This window comes from Amblyomma americanum, chromosome 3 (genome assembly GCF_052857255.1).
Source record: "Amblyomma americanum isolate KBUSLIRL-KWMA chromosome 3, ASM5285725v1, whole genome shotgun sequence".
NCBI lineage: Eukaryota > Metazoa > Arthropoda > Arachnida > Ixodida > Ixodidae > Amblyomma > Amblyomma americanum.
Genome location: NC_135499.1, coordinates 126,205,138 through 126,227,710, shown reverse-complemented (window position 1 = coordinate 126,227,710; position 22,573 = coordinate 126,205,138). Strand labels below are relative to the sequence as shown.

Sequence of the window (22,573 nt, the reverse complement as noted above, 5' to 3'; positions counted from 1 at the left end):
CCTTCAACTATGTAGCAGCTGCGGTGGCTCAGTGGTTATGGCACTCGGCTGCTGACCCGAAAGAAGCGGGTTCGATCCCGGCCACGGCAGTCGCATATTGCTGGAGGCAAAATGCCAGAGGCTCATGTGATGTACGATGCCAGTGCACGTTAAAGAACTCCAGGTTGTCGAAATTATCCACAGCCCGCCACTACGGTGTCCCTCATAGCCTGAGTTGCTTTGGGACGTTAAACCCCACAAACCAAACAGACCAAATCTTCAACGATCTGTCATCCTCAACCGGCGATGTGTCATCCTCAACCATGTTGCCGACACCGCCAGCGCGACTTTCTTCGGTCCCGTGTTATCATCCCCCATGACTGCGTCGCACTCACAAAACTTTGAAGACAGGTGCGTCCTTTCCAGCAGCTAATGCCATACTTGTGGAGGATATATAGCTTGCGGGGTCACTCAGTATGGACATTGACTAGTCGAGTGCTTCATATATTGAAGATTTTTAACCAGCCAAAATTTACGCAATATGCAACTGTAATTTATGCCCCCCTCCCCCCTCTGTAATACGCTTCATCGGCTTACCAAAGCACGCAAATTGCCCCGAAAATGCAAAACCCACAACCTGAGCAATGGGAAGCAGTGCTGTCCAGGTCCAGGCTAGAGGACCAAATACAGCTGGTTAGGCATCAGCGGAAAAGAGCTACGAGCCCTTGCCTAAGGGCCCCTCCGAATTCAGGGGGCGCAAAGCTCTACTGAATAAACTGTTTACCACCACCGCAGAGAGAGATAAGCCGTGCCAATGAGAGAAACTGGCGATCTGGGTGCCAGGTCTGCTGAGTGTCTAATTGTTTCATCTCAGATTGAAAGCACCTCGCTGAATTTTAGGATGAAGAGCCTAAATTTACTCATATTTAACCGGACTTGATGAAGACAGGTAAGTACACTATCACTTCATCTCTGTCCCCTTCGCTTTGTTTCCTTGCATGGTGTAGTACTGAAAAGCAGAATGAGAGGGAGCTAAAAAAATGTTTACCTTTAACTTCCCGGCGTTGGTGTAGTGCTGGTTAGACCTCCTCAGCAGGGTTTTACGGGCATATGTCGACAGTAGACTGCGCATCCACGTGGAGCTGTAGCCAATTTACAAAAGTACAGGTTTAGAGTTGGTCCCAGGCCAAAGCGAGCAATTCTTGGAGCAATATTTTTGAGGCGGCGACCCATAATGATGAACTCGCATGAACGCTCTTTTTTCCTTTCTTCGAAATTCTGCTCCAGCAAAAAAACCATGGGGTAAATTGTGTTCTCTAACACAGATAATTTCTCTCAAGATATTTTGTGGCACGTAAAAGAACGAAATCGTGATTGTCTTGCGGCATTGAGATCGTGTGGCGATGATGTCCTCAGGCTTAGGCACATACCCACGGCGGGGGATTGGCCAGGGTGCATTGCTGATACAAACGCACACATGGGCAATGAGTGGAGTAATTTGATAATTTTGGGACCAAGACCCGAATTTGGATTAAAAATGACGGTAAAAAAAACTGAAATGAAAAAGGTGTGAATTCGCATCCTAGCAGAGGAATCTACAAATTCAGCGCGCTACCAATGCGGTGTTATCTTTTTCTTTAACGCTTAATGAAGCGTATTCACGAGGCCACGTGCCAGCACGAGGAAAAAAGACGAAGAAGGTTCCACCTCGCTCTACACGAGCTGTTCTGCGTTCTGGTCACGGATTACCTGGCTCAGGTCCACAGGATGGCAGCGCCTAGCCGTCGAGGTTCAGTTTCGCGTCTTACAGTACAAGCAGAGCCTCCAGGTACGCATTTATCTTAAACTGTGCCGTCTTTTGTGGTTATCTCCACTCAAGGAGCGTCGGGGCTCTAATCACTCCGCCATGCACCCGCCGCGGTGTGTCAGCCCGGCTTTTGCGCGTCAATGCGACGGAGCCATCCCATGCGCGGCGGCTGTATTTCGGGCAAAGGTCAAATTCTTAACAGCTTGTGTACTCAGATTGCGGCCCAGGAAGGAGAACCACAACTGGCTAATGTTAATCCAAAGCCCTTCGCGGAGCGCTTATAGCCCTATGTGCCTTTCTTGCTTATTAGAATTCATTGCGTGTTAAGCGCTATATGCCTCTCTTGCTTATCAGAATTCATTGCGTGTTAAGCGCTGCTTTGCTATTGCACCCCCCCCCCCCCCCTCCTGCATTTGGAACTTATGCCGCCAAATTTTCATGCTCCAGCCTATAATGGGTTTAAGATAGCAGGTGAGCTGGCACTAAGGAAAGTGTGGTTATGCATTGGATTCAGCTTTTTATATTATTGGGAACCATATGATACAGCCAGAGGAGCTACTCAGTCTTCACTGATTTACTCGGCCCCAGGCGTCACTTTGTGCTTGTAACATCGGCGCTCGTGAACGTTGCATATCTTTTGTAAAATTAATCAAAGAATATATATGTTAGCTGTTTAAGGTACCATGAATTAAAAAGCCTATTCTTAATGGTTGCTCAGTTTTCAGTACTGGTTTGTTATTTTCGTCGTCTGAGTACCCTGATATCGCTGGTTTACTTGAAAATCGCGGAGCGTGGGCATATTGCGAGTTAGTTTCTCAATGCAGGACCCATACCAAAGGAGATCGCAGTCGAGCCTAGCCCCTGCAAGGGTGCTTCGCCGCTGCGGCAGCTGATGCTGGTGCTATGGAAGAACATCTACTTGAAGCGCCTCTGCCGCCACTACACCACGACGCTGCTCGAGATCGTGCTCATGGTGGTGCTGCTGCTGGGGATCCAGGAGGACGCCGTGGTGCGCGAGCCGTTCATACGAAAAGGCAACACCTATTTTGCGCCTGTCCATCCCGACGCCTACTGGAACACGCAGCCGGACATGGTGCAGATCAGGCGGGTGAGTCCTCCAACTCTGTTGTTTCCTCTCAGCGTCAAGACAGCTTCAGAACGGGTCTTACGCTCTGAAGGGGCACTGAACCGCTTTCAAACGTCTTTCCTGCCCGCCTGCATAAATGTCGAATAAGGGTCACTGCGGAAAATGCGCGCTGGCTTTTATTAGCATTAGGAGAATGCTCCCACAAGAAAATCGCCCTTAATTGGAGCACGTCGGTGACGTCCATCGGTGATATCTTCCATGAAGATGCGCAAACGCTTGTGCACGATTACACGAGGAGCAGAGAATTACAGCGCTATTGTTTACTGTGTGATTCAGCACTATATAACGGTCTCAATGCTACGTTAAGATACGAGAAAAACAGCAGTGCCAAAATGAGACGCAAGTTTGTGTGGAGCAGACTCCAGTTAATAGAAAGTAAATGCAGTGTGTGAGAGTAAATATTGTCTTGTTTTGAGGTGTTAGGTATTTCCAGAGCCTTCCACTACGGTGTTCCTCTCTTATAGCCTAAGTCGCTTTGGGACGTTACATTCCATAAAACCAAACTAAACCAAAATCACAAAACCTCTGAAACACGGCTGGATACCTGACGTATTATGTTTTGTCTTTGTTACGTTACGCAGCCATGACCGAGCACAACTTGAGGAGTCTTCTAGAAATATTCTCTCCTTTATTTGCTTTGTCTCTTCCTTTTTTGTTCTACCATATAACTTTCGCGACCGTGAGGTTGTTTCTCTGCATATTGCTGGCCCAGCTGTCATGATGTTAGCCCCTAATAAGAGGAATATCAAATAAGCGCTCAACGTCGGTATGCCCCCTTCACCTCATTCACTTTTCTCAAAATGTCGCCAAGGTATTGACTTTTGAATGAATCTGTTAAACGCCCGTGACTTTCTAGACCACCATCGTGACACGTAATGGCTACCTAGCTAGACGCAGACATGAGTCATTATCATTCCACAACACTGCACTGTGCAGTGCGGGACAAAATTTTCTGCCGTTTCCCTCCAATTAAACCTGTCTTGTGCCAGCTGCGGCAACCCTATCTCCACAAACGCCCTAATCTCAGCCGCCCGACGTGTCTTTCTGCCACTCCCTGCTACACTCGGCTTCTGTTGGAATCCTCTCGGTTAACCTTAACAACTATCGGTTGCCTTGCCATCGCATTAAGTGCCCTGCCCACACCCACTTCTTTTTGATTTCAAATAGAATGCCATTAACCCGCGTTTGCTTTCTAGCCCACTCTGCCCTGTTCCTGTCTCTTAACGTTGCACTTACCGTTTTCTTTGCCATAGCTCCCTGCGTCGTCCTTATTTTGTGGAACATTCTTTACGTTAGGCTCCGAGTTTTTCTCCCATAGGTGAGCACTGGTAACATACAGCTGTTCAGAATTCTTCTTTTGGAATATTGGCCAACTGCTATTCATCACCTGAAATTTTCTGCCAAATTCACTCCATCTTATTCCACTGGCGAACTCTCGTGGTTTAGATCTGCGGTCACTAGCTGCCCTAAGTAGATGTACTCCCTTACCACATTCATTGCTTCTGGTTCCTTCCAAGACTGTTGAGCATTACTTCAGTTTTGTGCATAGTAATTATTTGACCCACCGTTGTGCTTTACCTGTCTAGATCCTCGACCATGCATAAATTAGTTTGCTAGTCCATGTCATTAGGAAATGGTAGATTACTAAGGCATTCTTCATTATCTTTTATTACCAATTCTTCCCAGCTCAGATTCCGTGTATAGCACCGGAGAAAATGTGCTTTTTTGCCGGACACCTTTCCTTATCGGTATTATATCAATTCTCCGTGAAGGACTGCGCTAGCTGTGCAATCTCTACATTGATTTTCAAGAATACTTACACACACCTTTTCCGCGCTCTGGTTACGCAATGCCTGCATGACTGCTTACGTTTTTAGTCAAATGTATTTTCGTAATCTATGAAGTCTGTGCAGAGAATTGTTATATTCCGCGCTCTTCTCTACCACGTACCTGACTGATGATGTAGATTGATGGATGTGAATAGGGTCTATTGCCGAGTACCCTTTCCAAAAGCCAACCTGGTCCTTTTGGTTGAGTCAAGACTAAGCTGGATTTATTTAATTTAGCGATTACATCAACAAATACATTGTGAGCAACGGACCATAAACTGATTAGGCCGTTAGCATTCTTACATGATTCCGGTATGTTCGTGGCCATGAAGCGCTTTCTAGCACAATGTCCCCACTGTCCTTCTTTATATCGGCAGTTACCTGATCCTCAGCAGCCGCTTTTATCCTTTGCATGAATCATGAGTCACATGATCTTAAATAATGGGGTCTAATTTTGTTACCGTTCTTCAAGCCTAAGATATCGTGCTTCCCAAAACTGAACAGGTAACGGAGTGTGCTTTTCCACCGGAAGTGAAGTCATTTTGGTACCCTTAAAGGGACCTAGAAAGGGGGTCTCAATAAAAGTGCGATATGTCTGGGATGTTAAAAGACGACGGTTCATGATTATCCCCCAGCAAGAATTATTTTAATGCGTTTTGCAGAAGCTGAGTTATATGCAGACAAAACTTGAACTTCTGCGTCTTCGCGCCTTTCCCTCTCCTCTCTCACGCCAAAACGGCGGCGCTCCTGAGCCTGCCCCACTCACTCCGCCGGCTGCGCAGCGTGCGGTAGTGCGTGAGCTATGATAACCCCCACCGGTGACGTCATTTGCAAGACGTGACGTCTTCTGTCAGGTTTTCGCGCAAAAGCCCGGCACAGCGCGTGCCGCGAGGTGCGAAAGCGGGAATTTTTAAAAATTTGTTGTAAATTTCCCGCTCGCTTTTGAGGTCTCGTACGCGGTACGAACGCTCGGTGGCCTGTACTCTACATAGTGCAAACATTTTAAAGTCAAGCTCAAACACCCGTTTCTGTGGCCCTTCAAAAACTGAATTGCATGGAAAAGTGAGGACAAATGTTCTCATTATTTTGATTAGATTTATAGCTTAAGGCGTGACATAAGTGCTCCACTACACGGTTAAGAGAAAAACTCCGTCGCCACGCCACTTGTGGAAAAGTCTGCACATAATAAATGAGACAAGCTGTAATACGAATATTCGTACGAGACCTCAGTTTCAGTCTGCGAGAGTCTGTGCCACCTCCGCCTCTGCGATCAAACCAGCTCTTTGCTACTCAACCTTTTTACAATATGGGGCTTATTAACATCTCAAGATTGTCTCGCTATTTATCAGCAGTGGGAAACATTCCTAGAAAACAAATGTAGCGGCCTCACGCCAAGCTTGCTTTCCCGTTCGCAGCGCCTTTGCAAATGAAGGAAGTGTGTGGCCACGTTCAAGCCTTAACGGAGACAGTGAAAAAAAAAACACATTAATCTGATAGCAAATAGAGCTCCGGTTCACTAGAAAAGTCTGTGTCCATCCGTGGGCCACTTTATACAGTGGGCAGGTGGAAACCTGCCCACCGGGTTTTGAGCTACCTGCTCCCGTGGCACGTGACAATAAATTAATTGAAATAAATTCAATGCGATTGACACCTGCCCACCATAGTAGTGCGTATAAGCTCATTGGTCGAGCGATAGAGAGCCTCCTGAAGAACTACCTGTGAAAAAATGAGACTTACGGAAGCTCGGAAAGAGCAACAGCCTGGATCTTGCAGACCGCACCGGTGGCTTTGTTTGCAATGCCAACCAGCCGCGGCAGTTTTGCATCGCTTAACGACAGCACCGCTGCGCCAGTAGGGGTGTGAGACCTCCTCGTGATCAATGAATGCGATTCAGAAGGTCTCGACATGACGTGAACACCACGTGACCACCAGTGGATGAATCATAGTGCACCGTCAGATTTGAATTCTGAGGACCCCTAAAATTAGGAAGTTGGCCCACCATCAAAAATTACAAAGGGCCCCCAAAATTTTGGAGGTACGCCCACCCCAGAAAAGGAAGTAAGCTAGACTAGATGATGGAATGAGGTGGATTTGTTGTAGGATTAGTATAACCCCAAATGATACTCCAATGAAACTCGATCATTCTGCAATGTGATGACTCATGCATGCCATATGAGTTCAATGGAACCGGTTCCAACGGGTATTGTGGGGGAAAAATCACGAGATAAACATTTTAGAGTCATTGCAGACACCATAGGAGATGACCTACATGCTGCCACATTTTCTTTTTTAATAACTGGCTTAAGATCAAGGGCCCTCAGGTTTTTGTCCTCTCTTTATCTTCGCTCTTAGCGCAACACGAACGGGACACAAGACGAAGGTGTGTCCCGTTCGTGTTGCGCTGAGAGCGAAAATAAACACTTACCAACTCGCCCAAATTTCCGCCTTGTTGTCCTCTCTATTTGCTAATATACACTATGGGATAACTATGAATTCAATGCGTTTAGTCAGTCTAACTTGGCTTCTGAAATATGCTAATCAAATAAGGGAACACAAGAGCTCCTCCCTGTAGATCTCTGTGCAAGCGCACTATGGGTGATGTGTGAGCAGAATGTCTTCGTGACTAAACCACTTTGGTAGGTGTTTTAGGGGCAACGGAAAGCAGCCATCAAGCTATGATATCATACGCAGTCAATGTAAGCTATCCATCAGCAAAATGGAATACAGAGGGGAAATTTAGTCTCCCAAACATTTTACTCAGTTTATCTTTGGGAATGCGACCAACCGACACAGCAGGGGTTTCAGAGAGAGATAACCAAAATGGAATTATTTTAGCGACTCTTTCCCGAACAGCCGTAACGGTGTGGGAATAGTGCCGCCATAGGGATCTGGGAAAATGTCCAGGCGACTGGCCATGTGCTCTGCTGAAACTACGGATGTCGTGCGACTGCACGTTCGGTCCGGTGCGGCAAAAATGAGGAGCACGACGAGTCACTTCCGAATCTGATATCGCCCTTCTGGTGTTCGAAAATTTTTTTTCGTTGTGCAATTAAACACACGCGTCACCACCTGTGGTGGTGGTGAAAAACTTTCCTAATGCTAAAAAAGAGAGTTTGGCCAGCCCTGGTTCTTATAGAACCAACGAGCGAAGGTGCAGCACTTGGCATGAACCGTAGTAGCTGAATTTATATCGCGCTTCCGGTGTTGACGATGGCGCTAGGGAAGAAACCGAAAATTTTGAAAAAATGTTTTTTTTAAGGATGTGAAAGAAGAAAAGCAATTAATGTGGTCTAGAGTGCGCGTAAATGAGACAGTGAACAACTGTTCCAGTGAACATTCAAACTCTCTTGCGGAGATGTGTAAAAAAAGACGAAAAATTGCTCTTGATTTAGCATTATGTGTCAGTTCTAAAATAATACATGGTTGAATCATTGCACCATGCTTAACTTTAGGTTGGTAAGAAACGACTAAGCAAATGTTCCGCGATTCTATACAAAAATAGAATATGGTTATCTGTGATGAAAATTTTAATACTGGATTGTTTAATAAGGTGTTGCTTGCTCGCTACCACATATCTATGCCTAAAAACGAGCTTACTAAACAAAGAAAGCAGCGTTTATTCCGTTTTGATCATGGCAGCATTAAAGCAATTGTATTTCTCATTTGTAAAAAAAAAGAGCGGCAAATATCAAGCGTGGTCATGGCAGAGAAAGTGTAATTCGATTAGATTAGTTTCCTGCGTTGCAAAGTGTACAGACGCCAGTTTAGAGTTATTTGTAATCTTTTACTATTTTTTCTGCTTCCCTTATCCCCTTGTCATATTGCGAACCGCTGAGAGTCGCCCCCTGAACGATTGAAATGACGGCAGCTCGAATGCGAGCTTTCCAAATTTGAAGACTTCAAGCAAGTATCAATTATGAACAACAAAGTTGTCCGCGCCTCATTAAGCACCTTCTGGCACTCTGGTGCAATTTGCTCAACAGAGGTAAACAGAGGTAGACTTTTCTGTCAGCTTTCTTCTTTGCCTAAATGCAGTCAACTTTCGACAACATGCTCTCGAGATCTCACAACATCACTAGGTTGACTTTTGGAGTGGCGGTAACCAGATGGCGTACCTGAAACAGCCGTCCCATAGAAAGTGAACAGAGGAGCCTCCAAATGCGCCTTGTTTTACTCACCATGGCTGTGTGTGCAGACAAAAGGATCCACCATTGATATCACACACAAGCAAGTGGCAGTCTTTGGAAAGCCAAACGAACAAGCAATACATCATATATGTGTGCAATAATTCAAGAATCCTTGATAGTCTGTCAAGACTCGAACTTCGGGCGTATCTGAAAATCAATTACTTTCTTGTACTGTTAGCTTATACTACCAATGTTTTATTTATTTCTAGACAAGAAAATTTTTTCCCTGTTTTTTTTTCAGCATTCAAAATTTCTGTAGACATTACACCTCTAGTTTCCGCATGCAATACCGCACCTAAACCGTTGTTTAACCTATCATGGTTATTTCGCTCCCGGACCGCGATCAAACATATCGATTTTCTCTTCCTGGCTGCCTACGCGCCACGTTTGTTAAGAGCGGCTGGTGATCGTTGCGCTCGCTTCATAACGCCGCAGCACTATACATGCCGTTGTCATGACTGTTAGGTTTGGTGGTCGCCCAACAATCGTAATTACCACTGTTGCCACCATTCTGATTGCTACCTTGCGTGATGCAATGTTTGAAAATTCCAGCACGATGCGGTTAAACGTTTGATTGGCGCTGGCTTCCCATTTGCCTACCTACGCTTACATTGAGAGGCATGATTTACATCTGTCTTCTTGCAGCCCGCCGCACACGGTCATTTGCAGTGCAAAATAAAGCTATCCGGTCAGAGATGGGCAGGTAAATGAATATGCACCAGGGGAATTGTGTAGTCGTATGAGAGGAATGTACATTGGTACTTTTTAACTTTTTTGACACAACCCTCTTAAGCAGTGCGTTTCAGTGTTTGAAGGAGAGGTGCGCGGCTGCAGACTTTTTAAGAATGAACGCCTACTTGCGGTATTCTCCAGAATACCTTTATTATTGTTTCTTTAGAGAACGTTTTTACAAAGGATTCTTGTAGCATGGAAATATCCCTATTTTCGTTCTTGGTATAACTGAAGGCTACTCAGCACAAAAAAAAATTTTTTTGCTGTGCTAGAGGCAAAGCCTCTGAGCCATGCTGCCCTATTCCCGTCGTGGCCGCAGGTGCTCTTCGCTCCAGTCGACAACAAGTACGCGTCGTGGCTGACGCGAACGGCCCTGCAGGATCTGCGCGTGCTCAGTGTCACGGGTCTTCCTTCGGAGAAAGAGCTGGTGGCTGCCATGCGCAAGGAGAACAGCACCCCAGTGCGCACGGTGGGACTGTTCTTCAAAGACATGCCTCCCACAGACCCACCTGTCAGCCTGCACATCAGCTTTTTCGGCGGCCCTCTACCTTTTGATGTGCACGTGCGTATGCGTAAACGCATTGATGAAAAAAAAACAGACGTAGCACAGGGATGGAAAGTAGTTTGATAAAGCTGTCATACAAGCATGAGCTCCATGTTTCTATTAAAGGCAGTAAAGGCTTCTTCCATATTTCACTCGTTTTTGCAATGATGTCTAAACGCCTTTTTTTGGAAGGGTAGTAGTGCTGCATGCAATGAAGGCTCAGCACTTTCGGAGACCATGCTTTAATGTCTCCTATGCAAATCTGTATGCCACAGTCGAATACAGAGCACCGGTAGGGGCTTTGGTAACCATTATAAACTCTAAACTTTAAGACGAACTTTTATCGCTCCTAAAAGAGAAGTTAGCGGGATTTAGCATTGGAGTCTGTAGCAGTGGCTTTGCTCTTTTAACGGTCACTATAATGGAACAGTGTCAGCACAGCTTATCTGAACTTCCCTGCCGACCACAACAGATGGCGTCAAAAGGCCTTTCCAGAGAACTTGGTTGGTAGGTTTAGCGACATAGTGACTGTCATCACATCGAGATATCGGAAGAATCTCAGTTACCGTGAAGTGCGCAGTACGGTAGGACAAGATGTTATGAAAGGAGGCGCATCAGGCAGAAAAACTTTAAAGCGGGAGGAAGCTTGATCATTTGCATATTTAAGTGAGCGGTGCTTGCCATGCTAATTCACTTTAAAAAATGATTTTTGGGCCCCCTATTACATGGCCGTAGTCGCAGTCGTTAATTACATATGCTAGCCAAAATATTAAAAGATTGTCGCTTGTCGCCGAAATCCAGTTCCTCTCGCATTTCGTTGTTAGCTAAGCTTTGACTGTCTGGTTTTGTCAGCTGGTGCGACAGGCTAAGCTACATCACAATCGAAAATTTGTTCATCTTGCAGTCTGTCTGGAACTACTTCTTTGGGCAGGCTGCTTGCAGCTATGCTGCGAGCGGAACAGTTTTTTTCAAAACCAGGCACCAGGCAGCGTTCCTGAAAACAATTTTCCGCCGCCTTATTTTCGCAGGTCAACTATCCTGAGCGGATCCTCTCGCAGCCGGAAGGACCATCAAGCGAGGAGCGCTTCCCCGAGATGAACACCTTGCTGCCTATCATGAATGCACTGCACCAGCGTCACCTGGAGCAGCAGGCGCTCCTCTTCAAGCGGACGCAGCGGCGGCTGCACAAGGTGCACTTCCAGCGTTTCCCTTACCCCACCTACATCCAGCACAAGGACACCAAGAACTATGCACTGGTGCTGACGCGGTTCTGCATCGGCATGCTTGTGCCCTTCGCCGTGTTCGTCGCCAGGCTTAGCGATGAGAAGGCAACTGGTAAGCGCGAATATTTTGTCTTCGCTTAGCACTGTGGTGGTAGCACACGGCCGCTATTCTTGATTTGTGCGTGGCCTTTATCTAAGCACATATTTCGGCGCTTAGGTATGTGAGGAAACAATCGTACAAAACTAACGCAGTTGACTTCAGTCTGATGATTCCAAAAAGAGTTATCCACGCATATTTATGCTCCTGGAGGTATATCCGTTGGTTGGAATACAAGTCTGACTGCAATTCCGTACAGCACACAGTAGCAGTGGCAAACTGCCCATACAGGTGTCAGTGAAATTACTCGAGCTGTGAAAATCTTTTCCAATATTTAGTGCTGTTTTTAGAGTGCTGCAATGCAAACAGATATTTTCCGCGTCGTGTTCTTCTATAATTATAATCTCTTGAAGGTACTGCTGGACGGATAATTTTGCGGAATCTGCGATGCGTAGAGGAGCGAAGCTAAACTGCATTGCCACGCCATCTGCCGTCACAGAGCGTGGTATCGAAGCTCACGGCACGCCTTTTGTGGCAGTACCATGACTGAGCCTCAACACTGTGCTCTGTGACGGCAGATGGCGTAGCAATGCAGCTTTGCTTCGCTCCGCCACGCATCGCAGATCCGGCAAAATTTTGCTGCTGACAGAACACTTTGGGCGAACATGCTTTCTGTAGCATGCAGCGATCTTGTCATTGTGTTGACATTAGTGGCGTGGCACGCACAGTTCCTTTCACGTTGTTTACTACTGTACGTTTTCATTAGTGATGTTTTTTAACGTCTATAATGCACTTTAAATATCTAGAAAAAAATTTGTGGATGCACACGAACCCTTTCACAGTTCTTTGTTGACCGGCATGGTAAAAATCATTGCTTGGGTAACAACTTGTTCTTTTGATAAAAGCCTTAACACAAGTATCCAGAAAGCATTATGAACACTTCCCGCAGTCTGAAGATGAGACCTTTCGTGATGGTGCATGTGAATTCTTATAGTGAAGAGGCGGCGACGCTGTCAAAAATTTCTTAACTTACCTTGTATACATTTTTACTTACCTTGTATACATTTTTACGCAGGCATGAAGGAGATGCTGAGGGTCGTTGGGCTCAACGATTGGGTCTACTGGGTGAGCCACTACATCAGCGGTTTCTTCATGCACCTCATCATCGTGACCCTCATGATGCTTTTCCTGTGCGTCAAGAGGAATGAAGAAGGCCGGGCATTCATCCAGTTTAGCGACCCTCTGGTACTCTTCTGCATTCTGATGTGCTTCTGCAGCTCGTGTCTCATGCAAGCCACGCTGCTGTCCATGTTCTTCGCTAGTCGTGAGTTCATCTTTCTTTTACGCAGCAGTCAGCCACAGTAGTCCGGGTATCGAATCGAAGGGTCTCGCCAGCCTCCAAATCTAATGCACAGTGTTTGTGCGGTAGCTCTGACGCTCGTACGTTTTCGCCTGCTCACTGCCACCAGATACGGAAGTGCCCATTATAGAAAAATCGTTGTCTATAACAGAGGTACATTTCGCCTCGGTGCGCCTTTTGCTGCAACCTTTGTTACGGTTGTCAAAGGTTGATGTTTCAGACATAAGAACAAAAAATCTTAATGTTTAAAATTACGGCTGTAATAGAAGACGCAAAGTCACAATTCAAAATTAGCTCGAAACATTCAGAAAAAACACAAGAATGGCAGCTTTCATAGATCCGTTTTCAAACTTTCCTCCTCTAGTGTATCGCTAGAGCGGCAACGAACGTTTGGCCGGGGCTACCACCGGCAACCTTGCAGCTAGAAAACAATAGCAAATAACTGTTACATTGCAGTTTATCATGCAAGTAGCGCATCCCTAACGTAGGATGCTAAGAAAGGGGCAAACGTTTATTAGCTTTCGTGAACTTTTGTGATGAAACTAAAGAAGAGACATTGAAGCAAAAAGAAACGACTGGGGAGGGAGCCCAGTTTTACGTTCTGCCAAGAATCCGCATGACCACTTGTTTAGGCAGGTCTAGAAGACAACAAAACAAAGGTACCCTGTAAGTTTTGCAGTTCTCCTCACTTTTGCCGTTGCGAGATGTCATGACGCCACTGTAAAAGAAGACGTAGCACTCTGTGATGTTGTGCAGCGCACACTGCGGTGGCCGGTGCCATGCTGTACTGGACGTTCAGCTGCGTGGTGCCCTTCCTGGCTCTGGAGGACGCGGGAGGCCAAGGCTACCATTTTATCAAGCGCAGCCAGAAGCTCGCCACGTGCGTCTTCCCCGGCATGAGCCTGCACTGGAGTTTTCGCGTTTTGGAGCGCTTCGAGAAGTTCGGTGAGTTTTTAGTCAGAATCATGCAACCAAAGCATTCCAAGGCTCGAGGCATTGGGCCTCATTCCTTGCTTCCTGTGGTTTTCAAACGCAAGAAAGCAAGAGGACGAATAAAACAAGCAGCTCTGGCCTTTTCCAACTGAAACCTCAGACTAGTCGCAATGCTGCGCGTTCTAAGGTAAATAGGTTTTTACGCGTTGTCACACTTAGATGGCTGCAGTCACAGCAGCCGGGAAAAATTTCCCTGGCTTGCAGCTAAGCAGCTAAATTGTTCTTGTCCGTTACTGCTCTAGAAAACCCGAAGTTTGTAGAAAATCATTGTTGTTTGGATTTAGCAGTTTATGGTTTATGGTCTACGGGGTTTAGCGTCCCAAAGCAACTCAGGCTATGAGGGACGCCGTAGTGAAGGACTCCAGAAATTTCGACCACCTTAGGTTCTTTACGTGCACTGACATCGCACAGTACACGGGTTTTACGCATTGTCAGACTTAGATGGCTGCAGTCACAGCAGCCGGTAAAAATTTCCCTGGCTTGCAGCTAAGCAGCTAAATTGTTCTTGTCCGTTACTGCTCTAGAAAACCCGAAGTTTGTAGAAAATCATTGTTGTTTGGATTTAGCAGTTTATGGTTTATGGTCTACGGGGTTTAGCGTCCCAAAGCAACTCAGGCTATGAGGGACGCCGTAGTGAAGGACTCCAGAAATTTCGACCACCTTAGGTTCTTTACGTGCACTGACATCGCACAGTACACGGGCCACTAGAATTTCTCCTCCATCGAAATTCGACCGCCGCGGTCTGGATCGAACCCGTGTCTTTCCGGTCAGCATCCGAGCGCCATAACCACTGAGCCACCGCTTCGATGATTTAGAAATTCATTGTGATAAATATGGTCCAGTCAGAAGAGTGGAACTGAGTAAAAAGTCATGTTTTTTGCTCATGAGGCATAATGCTCCCAAGAACACACTTGCAAAAGGCTACGCCTGTGTGCTTCAAAAGTATTTGTATTTGGATGGAAGGTAAGAGGAGCTGCACGGAATTGCTTTCCTCCTCCCTAAAACTAACGTCGCTCTAACAGACTGGTTATCAGTTTCATATAATGTATGGCTTCCTGTGTTCGTTTTCTCTTGTAAGTTATTGCTAAGGTACCTTTCCATTAAGGATTCAAGAGCTGCATGCTTCCGTAATATGCAGAGATTCGATTGACCACCCAAAAGTGCGTAATTAGGAGACGTAAATCGGAAATCAAAATCCCCTGAAAACTGTGTCAATGGCACAATTTTTTTGCTTATAAACTGAAATTTATTAAATGGATAGTATCCATTCGTGTTCTTTTTCGTGCGCATCCATGCGGCATAATTAATAAGGGCCTTTTTAGGTGTAGGCGTGAGAGTGCTGTGGCGATCCTACAAAGGCGCTCTTAATTGCTGTAAAGACGACTGGCAGTTAGAACACATCTGTGTTAAGGACACTAACAGCAGTCAAAAAAAGACGCACAGAGGAAACTAGGAAGACGACAGGACAGTGGTGTGACTATCACCTGTTTATATTACAGATTACGGCTCAAATATATACAGTGTACTCAGTCACATGACCATCGCACAATCGCCATACTACTCAACCATCCGTCGAGGAACAAATATGATACTTATAAAATATGGTAGGGTTTTAATGTAGATAAACGAAGAGTACGTGCGAAAGCATGTGTTTAGCCTGGGTCCGTATTCCGAGTTTGTGTCATAATAAAGTCATAATCTGCCGCAACGGGCACACGTGATTGGTCGGAACGCCGGAAGCGGATGTGGTGTTTCGGCTGCAGCGAAAAGGGTCGAAGAAACCGGACGGTGTCGTCAAACACATAGCGTACGTAGCAGATGCTCGACAGCGAACATGGCGGCGCGCTCGGAAGTGGAGCCTATCGCTTCGAAGTGAACTCGTCGATGTTACTGTTTTTTTCGGCCCGTGAACTGGCTAAAAACTGGGTACGGGACTGTCGCCTCGTCTTGTCTTGCCTATAACAAATTGGATGGACGATAAATACAGCCTGTCTTTTATTTCGTTGGCCGATTCGGTAGCTCCTAGGCCTAACGAGCACCGGTTTGTTGCAAAAATTTTTCTCTTCATTCAAACTGGATGGCGCCACTATCGCCGAGTTATCTCACCTGCGTATGCTGAATGATGGAACATAAAGCAGATGACCCGCAAAATACTTGCGTTTACTGCGCGCAAACGTGCATTTTTTATTCTAGTGTTCTCTATTAGCATGTTGAAGCGTCCTGCATCATGATCGTGTGTAATGTCTGCCAGCGTGAAACCACTCACGTGCACGGATGGTCAGTCGCCAGCGATGCGCTGCTACACCGAAGCGTTTGACATGCCAGAGGAGATTTTTTGGTGCCCCTTACGGTTGTCGATAGCAGTGGGGATGTGGCTCTGCATCACTGAGCTCGCGAGTTAGCTTGCAAGTTAGTTTTAAGGCGTCAATGGGCATGCGTGTGGTTCGTACCATGGCGAACCTATTAAAACTTCGTCTGCGAAGTCTCCCAACACATATATCAACAAAAACACAGTAAGAGGATTTTTAGCTCATCCCTTATATTTATTTGCAGTGCCGCATAAAATGAATTAAAAAACATAAATTACCGTCTGCACAACCGTTCGATCACAGCACCAATTTACATTCAGCGATGTTGCAGACGTCAAGTCGTCACGGCGTCTTGGTTCAGCCCGGCACGAAGCGCGCATTGTGCAGCGAGTGAGTGCATGCTACAAAATTTCCTCTCCGTTCCCTTTTATCCTCAAGATAAATGTAAAACGCCGTGTTGTGCGAACAAGCTAGCTACCTTTTATTTACCATCAGCGACTGACGGCTGTAGAGGCCACCTTCTGTCACTGAAAAGCCATGCATGGTTGTGTACAATATTTTCTTCTTTAAGTACACCTCCGACCTTTACGGTGCGGAAAAGAGTGCCTGAATTATATTGTTTGTATTTGCTGAAGTCAATTGGGTAAATAAAGCAGCTTTGATATTACTCCTTTACAGTGGAATCCGATGCGCAACCTAAGCACCTGAGCCAAACCAGTACAAAAGTGCCCACATGTGATCGCCTATACGAACCGAGTAGCGCGCAGCCTCATGAAGGTTGCGGTCAGGTATGACGTACCTGTCGTTCCCTGAGCGCCAAGAAATCTGAGTGCATGGTGCGCACGTATCAGGCAAAAGAAGCCCCAGTGCGAAAGGAGGCACGGCGAACCATTTGTTGACTGGGTGGTTGGTGCTGTGTTAACGTGTGGAAGGATCTATATAGCCGAAGCAGTCGGTTGTGTCAACGATATAGCATGGGACTATAATAAATCATTAAAAAAGAGAACTCGGTCGAATTTGCCCCTTCACTGCAAAAATAGCTCGGCTACTGATCCGGAGTTCCCGGGTTCGAACCCGACCACGGCGGCTGCGTTTTTAAAGAGGCAAAACGCTAAGGTGCCCGTGCGCTGTGCGATGTCAGTGCACGTTAAAGATCCCCAGGTGGTCGAAATTATTCCAGAGCCCTCCACTACGGTACCTCTTTTTTCCTTTTTTCTTTCACTCCTTCCTTTATTCTTTCCCTTACGGCGTGGTTCAGGTGTCCAACGATATATCAGACAGATACTGCGCCATTTCCTTTCCCCAAAGACCAATTATTATTATTATTATTATGCAAAAATAGCAAATCTGCTTGATGGCACAAGGATTCTGGGCAGGAGTCGCGATGTGATGGCTCGTGAAGTACTTGAGGCCTCCGTGACTGCAAACGAAGGCGGCACATATTGTTGTGACTTCTCTGCTGCCCTTCGAAGAAATAAAGTTGCCTTCGTGGAATAATCTTTGTAGTCACAAGGCCTTCATAGGAAACAGTCACGTTTCCTTCGAATAATGAAATTCAGTTCTGCTGGATGTTGTTTGGTTCGTCGGGCGCTGAAAGTTACTTTTTAATCTTTTATTTTTATTGACTATGCTTTTCATTGATTGCCTGTTATTGCCAAGATTTTCATCGCTGAGATTAGGGAACGGAAGCTGTGAGATACTCACGAAGACAAAAGGTGAATGTGTCTTTGTAATTTTTTTATTATATTTGTTCCAAAAATGGTATAGTTTGGTTTATAGCGGTTTAACGTCCCAAAGCAACTCAGGCTATGAGAGAAGGGCTCCGTAGTGAAGGGCTCCGGAAATTTCGACCACCTGGAGTTCTTTAACATGCACTGACATCGCACAGTACACTTGCCTCTAGAAATATGCCTCCATTGAAATTTGACCGCCGCGGCCGGGATCGAACCCGCGTCTTTCGGGCCGGCAGCCGAGCGCCATAACCACTCAGCCACCCCAGCGCCATTTGTTCCAAAACAGATGAGTGAGTCGGATGATGATTGTGCGTTGGGCATGTGACTTAGTGCCCTGTGCATATTTGAACCGCGTTCTGTTGTACATCCTCTCTCCTGTCGTCTTCCCAGTTTTCTGCGTGTGTATTCTTTTCTCTGGTGTTATTTTCCTTAATGGAGTGCGCCAACTAGCCCAGCACCGCGCTTTATTAGAACACATCTGGAATTCAGTTGGTTGGTAATGTTGAAATTACAGTAGGAAGCGCGAATTTCCAGCGTATATAAACTTACAAGTGGGGCAGTGCTCATGTACTCAAGTAAGCTGCTTTACTGCTATTCACGTGGCCCAGTTGATTTCGGTGCCAACTGGGTGAACTTCGCCGATCGTGCCGCCACGCCGGACAACATCACCCTGGCCGAAATATTGTTCGTGGGCGTGATCTGTGACTGCCTCATCGTCATCTCTGTGTGGTACCTGGACAACGTGATGCCCATCGGCCCGGGGATTGCGAAGCCTTTCCTCTACCCCTTCAAGGTGTTCTCCCTGACCGATCTTTACCACACAGGAATCCTTTAGGCAGTTTTTACCAATTTTCGAAATGAAGTAACATGTAATATGATGTAGTAGACAAAGGGTGGGCAGATAGTTCTTGATAATCACAAAGTGAACAAGGAAGGGAAAAGCTTCAGGGTGCTTGCCAACGTTTCGACAAGGGGACATGTCTTCGTATGAGTGCTTATATCTACGCAAGCGATGTGTCACTCTGATGTAGGCTCGCATGGCAGTTATAATGACGCGTACAGAAGGAACACACCAGGGTAAAAAAAAAGTCTGTCGCTCATTAGAAGCTATAGCTACAAGATTTCACATGTAGCAGCTACAGCCCAGACGAAGACTAGTCCTGCTGTCGAAACGTTGGCAAGCACCCTAGGGCTTTCTCCTTGCTTGTTCACTTTGTGATTATGTAACAAGATAAATATTCTTGCGCCTTTAAAGGCAACTTTAAACCAGTCCCAAGGTGCGATGAGAGAGCATTAAAGGAGAACAGACGTTAGGGGCCATTATATAACGAAAAACACATTCATTCCAGAATGTCTGCATTTACTCCACTTCAAGACTGCTTAATACGGCTCGTTGCACATGAGAGCAAAACAGCTGCATCCACTAACAGCTCGCAGTGCCTACCAAGTGGCTGGTACGACGCATGGCTTGTAATATACTACGCAAGCGATATTTGAATGTGTTTTAGGCTCGCATGGCAATTATAAAGACGCGTACCTGAGAAACAAGCCAGGTTTAACAAGGGCTGTAGCTCATAAGCAGCTCTAGCAGCAAGATTTCGCAAGTCGCAGCTCGCTGTCTAACAGGAAGGTGCCTGTCAGATAACTTCATTCCATTGGTTTGAATCTTAACTAATGGGCTGATGGGCTAAGGTCGAAAAAAATGCTTAATGGCATGGTATCGGGTTTGCAAATACTATTAGAAGGGCTTTATTGGAACGTTCCTTAATTGTAGTAACAATTGAACAAGCACCAGAAAAAATAATAATATTGATAATAATCTTTTATTAGTACAGACAAAGAAAAAGAAAAAAAGTACGCGAAACAGCGTGCGAGGCTGAACCGAAAGGTGAAAACCCATACGTAGTGCACCGGTCAGCGAGTTGCTTGCACGGATGCACACGTGCGCGCACGAACGCACGCACGCATGCGCACACGCACTCGCACACAGACACATACGCGCGCACACACAGACACACACACACGCAAGCAGGCATACAAAGCGTCAGTTCAGGTGTGTGGCAAGGGCATGGCGCAGACGCCGTAACTTCTCACGGTCGACAGGGTGGGGCAGGGCCCCCGGGACTGCCAAAAAGTCGGTTATTGCCACGGAACAAAGTGCTCATGGAGAGCATTGCGTGCTTGCATGTGCTCGGGCTTCCCGGAGTGCTTATTATGCCTCCTGGCAAAGTGGAGAAAAGAGCCGACCTGCTTTTGAAAACTGAAATGCCCTTGAAAAGCATTAAAAAATAGCATTAAAAATGGCACGATTTTTAATGTGAGATCATTACATGGCAGATCGGCAACGAAACCCGGCGTCGGCGCTGACCAACAACAGTCGTCCCAAAAATTCCACATGACGCCACTCTGCTATCAAAGAAAAATAAATTTATTCCCAACGTGCGGGTAATTAAACGCACAACCTTCATCCTATAGGATACAAAACTGCGTTTCTGTTTGGCGAAGAAAGGTGACGTTGTATAAGCGCCGCCTTAAGACTGTAGGCGAATTAGCAGGAGTGTCATTAGTAAGAAACAGAAAAAATTATAAAACATATAGGAATAAATAAAGGGGAATTAATATAAAAAACAATGCCATCGCATTCAAATCACTTAAACAGCCTTAAGTGCACTTCATAATTTTTTTTTTCTTAGAACGCATATTCTGCCATGCGGAATACCTGTTGCTCCGTTATCTTCCTTCCCACAGAAGAAGCGTTGAACTCCTGACGATTACAAAGTTTTATTGTTCAACCTTTCTTGCCGCAGATAAGCTACTGGGTCCCCACCGTCACGCTTCTGAAGACGCCCGAAAGAACGCAGGCAGAAGCGCAGAACTTCGAGTCCGAGCCGAAGAATCAGCTGGTCGCAATAGACCTTTACCACGCAAGCAAGGCAAGCGCGCTTCTCCAAAGACCGCGGGCCTAGACGTGGCCACAGATGTCTCACCCCTCGCTAAATATGTACACTAAATAAATGCAAGCGCTAATTCTTTAGCTAGTCGGTGTAGTGAATGGTACATGAGTGCGTAGCCACCGTTTTAATCTCGACGGTGGCGCCATAGCCACACATCAATTGCTGCATGCCTGGGTAATCCATATCCAATGGTGTTAGAATAAGGCGGGGAGGGGGTCTTAGAAGATATTTGCACCTGCGGTGACGTACTAAGTGCTAGCCGTGCACGTAACCTCCCTATATACTGATCATGCAGAGACATTCCCTTGTTGTGCCGGCTTCCTACTCGAACCTTCCTGCTTGTTATTGCCTTCGAGCGCCCCCAATAAAGATCAACATTTGAATGCGGATGTTAGAAAATGCCATAGTTTTCCTTACATTTTTTTGAGGCTGCACTGTAATAAGTTGTAAAAGTCTATTCCGCTCTGTGTACAATTATGTTCTGTCCCTCTTGCAATCTGCTACGACGTGGCCAAGTCTTGTAGCTGCACAGAGATTGTTATTTATTTATTTATTTATTTATTTATTTATTTATTTATTTATTTATTTACTTATCACATTACCTACAGTGCCCGTTTGGCATTGCAGTGTGGTGGTGAGAGTTACAACATAATCGTAAGAAATTTTCGCCATTTTTCAGAGCAAAATAAACACTGCTAGTCATGCAATGTGTCACACCGGTGCTCTGGTCCAGCCGCAGATGTGCGAGAAAGGTAAAACAGAGTAAAAAAAAAGGCAAGATGGTGGCACTGTGAATGGCGCAGTGTTCGAGGAACCTTACGTGAGCAGCACTCGTGCCGCAAATTTTGAGCAAAGACTAGGAGCCGCGAAATAAAAGCTCCCGAGGACCTCTAACCATACACAAATACCAGGCAGCGATACCCTGTTGTTGACGGGCCCCACGTCTCCACTCCCGATGTACCCTATGACTGCGGCTGAAAACATTGTTTTTGCTTAGCGAAACGTCGAAAAAGGGGAGGCGTTAGTTGGGGACCATAAAGTACGACAATGATTCGCCCTCTCGAGCACGCTGCTACGCGCTCTAGACATGATAATGCCACGCCGACGAAAAGAGAATTGCGTTTCCTTCTACCCTCTTCTTGCGCTCATTTGTCTTTTCCACGCTAGCCACCTTCAGCGCCCTCCTCGCAGCCACCGTACACGTCGAATCGATACCTGTCGACCACTGGCGAAATTCTAGAGTCCTGTGTACTGTGGAATGCTAGTGCACATTAAAGAACGACCGGTGGTCAAAGTTTCCGGAGAACTTCACTACGGCGTCCCTCATAGCCTCAGTCGCTCTGGGACGTTAAACCCTAATAAACTATAAACCATCACTTGCAAAATGAATTCCAGTGCGAGCAACGAGCGGAACAGGTTTAGTACAGTCGCAACTCAGCCAAAAGCCTTTATAAACCGCCTTATCTTACTGGCTGCTTTCCCGCCTCGCCGAAACGTGGTCGACAGTGTAGCAGCGTTCTACAAACACTGACAGGTATTGGCATCCCGTTTGTATCGGAGCGGCGGCGAGTGCCAGCCTGCATCCTAACTGAAGTGGTAATAGTTTTATTTTTTTTGTACTTGTCTGTCCTCTAGTTTTTAATTTATAATTCTTTTATCATCACTTTTTCCCCATTCAA

General features: G+C 46.1%; 1 protein-coding gene across 1 annotated transcript; it reads left to right on the top strand.

The window, feature by feature from the left end:
• Window positions 1-1,657: 1,657 nt before the first annotated feature.
• Window positions 1,658-20,957, top strand: LOC144123285 (phospholipid-transporting ATPase ABCA3-like). The gene is made up of 8 exons (XM_077656139.1): window positions 1,658-1,807; window positions 2,611-2,894; window positions 10,001-10,243; window positions 11,254-11,560; window positions 12,621-12,869; window positions 13,662-13,850; window positions 18,549-18,733; window positions 20,748-20,957. Exons 1-8 carry the CDS (start codon window positions 1,747-1,749, stop codon window positions 20,904-20,906), a joined length of 1,677 nt encoding a protein of 558 aa, XP_077512265.1. The 5' UTR covers window positions 1,658-1,746; the 3' UTR covers window positions 20,907-20,957.
• Window positions 20,958-22,573: the final 1,616 nt, after the last annotated feature.